General features: G+C 35.0%; 1 protein-coding gene across 4 annotated transcripts; it reads left to right on the top strand.

Annotated features, from left to right (window-relative positions):
• The first annotated feature begins 668 nt into the window (after window positions 1-668).
• LOC142526401 (cullin-1-like) lies at window positions 669-8,960 on the top strand. Of its 4 annotated transcripts, XM_075630767.1 has the most exons (21): window positions 723-784; window positions 1,199-1,242; window positions 1,864-2,048; window positions 2,136-2,235; window positions 3,860-4,045; window positions 4,265-4,312; window positions 4,388-4,591; window positions 4,753-4,830; window positions 4,974-5,063; window positions 5,156-5,236; window positions 5,343-5,405; window positions 6,438-6,473; window positions 6,548-6,634; window positions 6,732-6,881; window positions 6,955-7,010; window positions 7,096-7,216; window positions 7,312-7,473; window positions 7,559-7,702; window positions 7,794-8,012; window positions 8,117-8,284; window positions 8,377-8,960. In XM_075630767.1, the coding sequence occupies exons 3-21, from the start codon at window positions 1,909-1,911 to the stop codon at window positions 8,476-8,478; spliced, it is 2,235 nt and encodes a 744-aa protein (XP_075486882.1). In that variant the 5' UTR covers window positions 723-784; window positions 1,199-1,242; window positions 1,864-1,908; the 3' UTR covers window positions 8,479-8,960. The 4 variants fall into 4 exon arrangements, with proteins under 4 accessions (XP_075486880.1, XP_075486883.1, XP_075486882.1 ...); XM_075630765.1 differs by lacking the exon at window positions 1,199-1,242 and having other exon boundaries at window positions 669-784; XM_075630768.1 differs by lacking the exon at window positions 1,199-1,242 and having other exon boundaries at window positions 687-784; window positions 1,900-2,048.
• The last annotated feature ends 146 nt before the right edge of the window (window positions 8,961-9,106 follow it).

The following is a 9,106-nucleotide window of genomic DNA, read 5'->3' as shown; positions in this document are numbered from 1 at the left end:
AAGCTCGAGCTTATATACTTTAAACGACTCGAACTCGAGCCTGATATTGTCCGGATCGACTTGACTCGCTTACAATTCAAGCACCAGCTAAAAAAATTACGTTTACAAATCACAAATATATGAGTACAATGAGGAATGAAATTGGGCACTTTTAATGAGTAAATTGATCATCTAAATGTGAGGATAATAACCATCTAAGTTCCAGAAATTTGGCACCAACGAACACATTTACCGTTCGAATCACCAATATCTGATTACAATTTTGATGAAATCGAACACTTTCAATTAGTAAATTGAGTATTTATATATGAGAACACCAACCACCCAGTCTCCAGAAATTCGGCACTATGAAAATTATTACTGTATTAACGACCAATAATGAAGATTTGTAAAATAATCGATAGAGAGCTCAAACAAAAATTATTTTCATGCAAAAAGTTTAAATACATTTTTCTAACATAGAGACTGAGTATAAACTTATGTTTGGTATCGGAGGTTTATTGGTAATTTATCCTTAAATTAATTATATATTATAATAATATAATTGGATTACGAGTTGTTGAAAAAAGGGATCACGAGGGTTTAAATGAACACCAGTTATAGTTGAGGGATCAAAATTGCAATAAACCAAACGATCTCCGGTCTTCGTTTTAGAATTTTGGTAAATATATATTTTATAATGTATATATATAAGGTTGTGATGGCAGAAAAAAAATATATGTAGTCGGGAAAAAAATAGAAGAGAGAGATTCACTCACCTGTCGCTCGGATTTTCTCCTTTCAGGTATTCTCTACCTGCTTATAGATTTACTTTGTATGTGTACTGTGTGTTTTTCTATCGTGTGCTGGTACTGACTGGTGCGGGTGTTCGTATATTTTGCTGGAGATTCGATCGATCGTCTTGTGTTTTTGGTATCACTATGATCCTTGATCGTGTTTGGCAGTCATTCTACTGCTTGTTAGGGTTTTATTTTTCAAATTGTTGCTGTTATAATTATGGGCGGGCAGGGTTATGTTGGATCTTTGATGGTGTTTCTATATCTGCTGTGATTTTATTTTGAGTTTAATGTTGCTTGGTGATAATTCTTGGCCTCAGTAGAAATTCAGTTCTCCTTTATTTGATAATTGATACCAATAAATGCTCTTCCTTACCTTGCGATCGTTTTTACTTATGAAGTTGCAAGAATTTTGACTGCAGGAAAGACTTTTAGAAAAGAGTTTTGTGGGGAACTTTTGTGCATATTAAGATTTAAGTGATATTTTTAATTGTGAAATCTAAGTGTTTTCTATTATTTGTTTCATGGTTTCCTTGAAGTGAGTTTCTTTCTTGCTGATTTATAAGATTGGTTAGCATTGTAACATGTTGTGATTGGAATTAGTGTAGATTTCCTTGTCATGGTTCTCTTCAAAATAAATGTTGGCCACGTTTGGTAATTTGTCTTTTTGCTGTGGCATTACATGTTATTAATGATTCTTTTGTAATTTTATGTTGATTTTCCAATTTCATTTGTTGCTTTGTACTACCTGAGATTAATATATTCAGCTGGCTATTTTTTATTCTCAGTGATAGCATGTTAAGGGTACTTAGGTAGTATTTGCAAATGTTTTCAGAAAGTGATTATGAACTTTTTCTTTACAAAACTGTGCAACTTTATAAATGATAAGTCCATAATCACTTTATTTTAAGTATGTACAACCTTAGCACAGTTATTGTTTAAGCTACCACTAAATTCTTTGTAAAGATGAAGATGTTTGCAAATGCTATTGAGCTCATGCTATTGAATTGTCTCAAAAATTTAAGTTTCTGTGATAATTTTTTGTTGTATGTTGATCAGTTTTATTTTACTGTTCAAATGATGTCAGGTTCGGAATCCGAATTAAACTGTTGACCTTGTCTAGATATAGAATATGTCGATGAACCAGCGGAACATCATTGATTTAGAACAGGGATGGGATATTATGCAAAAGGGGATTACAAAACTGAAAAATATTCTGGAAGGATTACCAGAGCCACAATTCAGTTCAGAAGACTACATGACGCTCTACACGTATCAATTAGTTCTTTGTATAGTTCTCTTGATTTCATAGACCATATGTAACTTGCTTAATGCATGTCTCCAAATTCCTATTTACAGGACCATTTATAACATGTGTACTCAAAAACCCCCGCACGATTATTCTCAACCGTTGTATGAAAAGTACAAGGAGGCTTTCGAAGTGTACATTACATCGACGGTAACGGCGAATTCAGATTTTATAGTTACAGATGTATTGTTGTGAAGATTTGTATAATTTCATGCACACAGATTTGCCATGTTCTGGGGATGGTTTCTTTTACATTTTGTTAAATATGCAACTTTCCTAAGTAACAACTCCTTCATTGCAAGTTACCTCCTCAGACAGTCTTCAAATCTTAAAACATGATCAGTCTTTCATGATATAAACTTTGTTGACCTTGCTTTAGATGCCTCAGTTGATTCACATTATTGCCATTCTTCATTTGATTTCTTATAAATATATGCAAATGACTTGTAGAGTTACTCCATCTCGTGCCTATTGTTTGCTGATCTCACTTGTCTTCATGGGTTGACAAATTCGTATGTGTTGTTTGAACTCTTCAGCAACATTATTTATTAAGATATCAGTCGAATCACGAGGCACGTTCAGTCTTAAATAACTATGGAGAACCTTTACTCGTCTGACAAGGCTTTCTAACATATGGATTGGAGGATGGTTATCGAGTGGGTTTCAAGTTGCTAGATGGCAGGACACTGTGGAGAACCTTATTTTTGTCGATGCCAAGGCATGTGGAGTTCATCCTTGTGGATTACACTATGTGGTTAATTGTTGAAAGACAATGTATCTTAGGAAATAAGTAATCTAATGCCTCTCAGTGGCTTACATTCTTACCGTGCAGAGGTTTGATCGATCACAAACCGGGTGCAAAGTCTGCCCCAATATTGATATAGGAAAAACAACTCTACAGTTTATGTAGTGAATGGAGACATTGAGTTGGTTGATGATCTATAGCCATCTTTTGTTGACTATATAAGCAATTGTCTTAAAAGAAACGATTTCGTTATTTTCTTTTGGTGTTTGTCTTGTTATAATAGAAACACTATTTTACTTTAATTTGATCATGGAAAAGGTTTTTTTAAATTTTTTAATGAGAAGCTGAAGTAGAAGGCTTAAAAACCACATTTTACTGTTATTTGCTTCCGGTCATTTTTAAACGTCTTATTTTTAGAATAAGATACCAACTGAGTATCATTCTTTGTGACAAAAGAACATTTTTTAATTAAAAAAATACAACATTTTCTTATAAAAGTTTCCCATCCAAATATGCCATTAGACTGAACAGTTTGGCTAGAGCGGAATAGAAGGATATTTTGACAATCTAGAAGAGTCGGTTGAAGAGTATTTGTTACAAGATCAAGATTTGAGCATATGACTAGATTGAGACGCATATAGAATTTAATAATTTCTCGATCTCAGATTTATTCTGAGATTGAAGTTATATATGTTGTTGATATGATTAGAGCTTTTGTTTTTTTACTGTGCAGATTCCGCTGCTTGTAACTACTTTTAATTATTTAATATAATATCGTTTTTTATAATAAAAAAAAACTACGTGAAGAACATTAGACAATTTAACTTCAACTATTCTACTTTAGAGCTTTTTAAAATCACACCCTGACACATAAAGTTGTCCGACTCTATTCTAAACTAAACATTTTTTGGATAAACTGGATGCTTAATTTTGAAACATTAGTTATCACAGCTGTTTGTATGCCAAGTTTCTAGAATTTATTTGTGGTACCTTCATTCCAACAAGTTGGCATCTCTGATTTTTTTACAGGTATTACCCTCATTGAGAGAGAAGCATGATGAGTTTATGTTGAGGGAACTAGTAAAACGGTGGTCAAATCATAAAATCATGGTGCGATGGCTGTCAAGATTCTTTTACTATCTTGATCGATACTTCATAGCTAGAAGGTCACTCCCAGCACTTAAAGAAGTTGGTTTGACATGCTTTAGAGACATGGTAACTTCTTTTTAGTTTTTATTTGCATGACTCCTTGATATTTTGTTCTATTATCTCTCATTTACATGTAAATTCGTCTTGTAGCTTCAAAAGGGGAACAAATTTGAGCGGATTTTTCCGTCTTTGTTTCTTATACATTTTCCCTTGCTCTCCCTTTCATCTTTTCTTCCTACATTTTCCTTTCTGGTTTTTGAGCTGGTATTGGGATTGTTATCGCAGGTGTACTTAGAGGTAGATGGGAAAGTAAGAGATGCAGTTATATCTCTGGTATGATTTTCATATTGTTTTGTGCCTTTCTATCTCTATTTGCTTTTGGACCCTGTGTATGATTCTTTCTGACAGATTGATCAAGAGCGCGAAGGAGAGCAAATTGATCGAGCTTTGTTGAAGAATGTATTAGATATTTTTGTTGAAATAGGAATGGGTCAGATGAATGAGTATGAGAATGATTTCGAAGCAGCAATGCTGAATGACTCTGCAGCTTATTATTCTCGGAAGGCTTCCACTTGGATCTTAGATGATTCGTGTCCAGACTACATGAAAAAAGTAAAATTTCCCTTTGACTTAGAATTCTCCATCCCTCTTGAATTTAAAGGAGAAAACACATGCACAGCATGCGTTGACATAATTGAGGATATGGGAGCCATGGTGTCCCTAATCCTACTACTTTTGCACTTGGTCGCTAAACATTTGGTCGTAAAATGCAGGCCGAGGAGTGTTTAAAAAGGGAAAAGGACAGAGTTTCGCATTATCTTCATTCAAGTAGCGAAACAAAATTGCTCGAGGTTTGTTCTTGGACTAGGATAGTGATTCCCGGAAGTGGGTGATATGTAGCATTCTGAGTGTTGTGATGCGATTGTATGGTCAAGAGTCATGTTAATAGGATCTTATGATGCAATTGAATATTCATGATTTTTTTTAATGGTAGAAAGTACAAAACGAGCTCTTGTCTGTGTATGCCGCCCAACTGCTTGAGAAGGAGCACTCTGGTTGTCATGCATTACTTAGAGATGACAAGGTACTTAACAATGAAGTCTTTGTTTCCATGTTTGGATGTTTTATTTGTTGTGATGCTGGATATGACAACTCATAGCCTTTTTAATCTTTTAGGTTGAGGATCTGTCAAGGATGTATAGACTCTTCTCCAAAGTACCTCGTGGCTTAGAACCTGTTGCGAATATATTTAAGCAGGTGCATAATTTTTTATTTTAAGTGATGGAATGAGTATCTGTTCATTCATGCTGCCTATACCTTTTCAAAATTATTCGAAGTTTAATGTGTCATGTTTCCATGGCAGCATGTTATTGCTGAGGGCACAGCTCTTGTTAAACAAGCAGAAGATGCAGCAAGTAACAAGAAGGTGTCTTTTTTTAAGCGTGTTATAGCATTTTTAGTTAGATTTATTTGTTAAATAGATTGTGTGTTTTATATCAGTAAAAATAGTCTCGAGTACTGCTATGTAGAGCTTAAAAGTTTCCTATCTTCTTTTTAGTTGCAGAATGTGGTATTTTTAAGGGTGTAAGAAATCATTACTACATTTGGGAAAAAATGGAATATATTATGGTAGTAATGCTATTCGATAAAACAATCAAAAGCTCATGCCGGGATCGCCATGGTGCCTCTCTTGCATGGTATTCCATGCTTATGATGTTAGAATTTTCTAAAGATCACTTGAATTCTTTTATGATATTAGTGAACGCTGTGAGGTTGCCTATTTAATTCCACGAACTGAGAGAAAACTCCGCATTTACCCTGGAGTAACAAGGAGGAAAAGAAGGTTAAATAATTTTCAAATGGTGTAGTTGTGCTCATGAAATAAAAACTACAATCATCTCTTGCTAGATCGTACGAGTGAAATTTTTCATTATCTCTAAAGTATTTCCATTGCTATAGAATTTCATTTAAATTGGCAGATGCAAATGGAAAGTCTGTATTCCCTCAATTCAACTCATTTGTCTGAAAGTCATGGAAGACAATAGAACTGCACAAAAGTGGTTTGAAAGATTTTTGTACTTCACAGAGAAGTCCATAATAACGTGCACATACCTTTTTCGTGGTTTCTCATAATTATAACCGAAACTCTGGTTCCTGTCAAAGCTTTCATTTTTGTCTTATATAAGCGTTAATGACATGAACTTGATTTTTTCATAAAACAAAAATAATTTCTTAATATCATTATTACATTGTTCTTTTTTCTTTTTTGGATGTCCAAATGATATCTGCTGGACGTTAGAACACTAGGTAGCACATTATTCCAGTTCTGGTAATAACATATTTTCAGAGCAGGTCTTCTGGAAACTCTGCCATCTTCTTCCGTGGGATGATTATGCGAAAGATTTTATGTAATAGTTTAATATTTAACTTATCTGACTTGAAGGATTGTCTTTTACAGGCAGAAAAGAAAGATGTTGTTGGATTACAAGAACATGTAAGCTTTTCTTAGTTACTTTTATTTTTCAATACGATTTAAGATGTTAACAGTAACTAGCGTATGGATATCAGATTTTTGTCAGAAGAGTAATCGAGCTCCACGACAAATTCATGGCATATGTGAATGACTGTTTCTTAAACCACACACTTTTCCATAAGGTTAGGATTATGAAACTAGTTCATGATTTTTTTAATATACCATTTAAGAAGAGGCTGTAGGTGTTATACAACTTCCCCTTTTCTCTATTCTCTCTAGGCTCTTAAAGAGGCCTTTGAAGTCTTTTGCAACAAAGGAGTTGCTGGAAGTTCCAACGCGGAACTCCTTGCCACATTCTGTGATAACATTCTCAAAAAGGGTGGGAGTGAAAAATTGAGTGATGAAGCTATTGAAGAAACACTGGAGAAGGTGTGTATTATGTATATTACACTCGCACTTTAACATTTGTTCGGCTATGATTGGGACTCTAATCTTCCTACAGGTTGTGAAACTGCTTGCTTATATCAGTGATAAGGATTTATTTGCTGAATTCTATAGGTAATTTTTGTAACTAACGGGTTAGTTAGTGTTTAGTCATTCCTTATGTGATTATACTTTATTCTTTTTTGGCTTCTGTCAATAGGAAAAAGCTTGCTCGGAGGCTATTATTTGATAAAAGTGCTAATGATGAACATGAGAGAAGTATACTGACAAAGTTGAAACAGCAATGTGGTGGTCAATTTACCTCAAAAATGGAGGGGATGGTGAGCTTGCTTGTTGTTAATGTGTTGCCTGGTGTTGCCTATAGTGAATCAACTTAGGACATAGATTATATTTCCTTCTGTTGCATCCATACCAGGTCATGGATTTGACACTAGCAAGGGAAAATCAAGCCAGCTTTGAGGAATATCTCAGCAATAATGTAAATGTTAATCCAGGGATTGACTTAACAGTGACTGTACTCACAACAGGTTTCTGGCCAAGTTACAAGTCCTTTGATCTTAACCTTCCAGCTGAGATGGTACATTGCATTAGGCTACATCTTATTTGTTTTCAAAGTTAGTATACCACTTTCTTTTCATTTTACTTTGAAAAACTTGTGTTAGGTGAAGTGCGTGGAAGTATTTAGAGATTTCTACCAGACAAAAACGAAGCATCGAAAACTTACGTGGATATATTCTCTGGGTACTTGTAACATCAATGGAAAGTTTGAACCAAAGACAATAGAGCTGATCGTGACAACCTATCAGGTTTCGTCCCAGCACCAAGATCATATCACATTTATTCATGATTTCTGTAACGGATACAGTAATGATTGGAATCTGTGGTTCCTTTTCCTAGGCTGCTGCCTTGCTTCTGTTCAATGCCTCAGATAGATTGAGTTACCAGGAAATCATGAATCAGTTAAACCTGTCAGATGATGATGTTGTTAGGCTGCTTCATTCACTTTCATGTGCCAAATATAGGATTCTGAACAAGGAGCCAAACACCAAAACTATTTCTCCGACTGATGTTTTTGAGTTTAATTCAAAGTTCACCGACAAAATGAGAAGGATTAAGGTAATTATTTCACGCACTATCCCTATGCTAGATTGAGTATGTTTTAAAATTTTTATCTGTGTTTATTTGTACCTGATTCTCTCACTGCTTTCATTTGAACTCAGATCCCTCTCCCTCCAGTTGACGAGAAGAAGAAGGTTATTGAGGATGTTGACAAGGACAGACGATATGCCATTGATGCCTCAATTGTGCGTATCATGAAGAGTAGGAAAGTTTTGGGATATCAGCAGTTGGTTATGGAATGTGTTGAGCAATTGGGTTGTACGTTCAAGGTACCCCATGCCCTTGAAGTGTACATTAATTTTCTGATAGATATTATTTGTTCCTATTTAGATGCTGACGTAGCTGAAATGTAACTTCACAGCCTGATGTTAAAGCAATCAAGAAGAGGATCGAAGATTTGATCACTCGTGACTATCTGGAAAGAGACAGGGAAAACCCCAACTTGTTCAAGTACTTGGCATGATTCAAGCTAGCTAGTGATCGAATTTGTAACTCTATTGCTGCTGCAGAACAGTTCAAAAGAGTGGGGACACCTTTCGAGCTCAAACTGCAAAACTCGCCTGATGTTTTTTGTGACTTTGTGATATAGTTTGATTGACTCAAGAGGCGTGAGAAATCTTGAACAATGGACCCTAAATCAGAGGCACGGGCCATCATTACACACTGGTCTGCATTGAGAAGGTGAATCGACTGTTCTGAGCAGTGAGACAAATCCAGCTTCTTGCGTTTTCTTCATACTTGGTTCTCAATGTATGTTGTCCATCTCGATATTTTCCGTCATCGTGCATTTGCTTTTTTCAACAAATATAGCTATTTAGTAAAATCTGTCTCCACCCTTTTTACCCTCCTCTTACCTTTATTTCAGTAACCACGTCTATTGATGTTTTGTGTTCTATTTTATGATTCAATGACATCTGTTTTCGAATGCTTAATATTTCATTTTCAGCTTTTAGTCTAATATAACATAAGATGAGAAATGGATGTAGGTCACAGCATTTTATGCAGAAACTTATGTGCTCAGTCGATCGTTGCTACTGTGTTCCATTTTGCGTAGCCTTTTGGTTGCATTTGTCTCCACTTGTTCCCAAGAT

Source organism: Primulina tabacum, chromosome 15 (genome assembly GCF_025594145.1).
Source record: "Primulina tabacum isolate GXHZ01 chromosome 15, ASM2559414v2, whole genome shotgun sequence".
Classification (NCBI taxonomy): Eukaryota; Viridiplantae; Streptophyta; class Magnoliopsida; order Lamiales; family Gesneriaceae; genus Primulina; species Primulina tabacum.
Note: the sequence above shows the minus strand (reverse complement) of the source record. Positions and strands in the feature narration are given on the sequence as shown.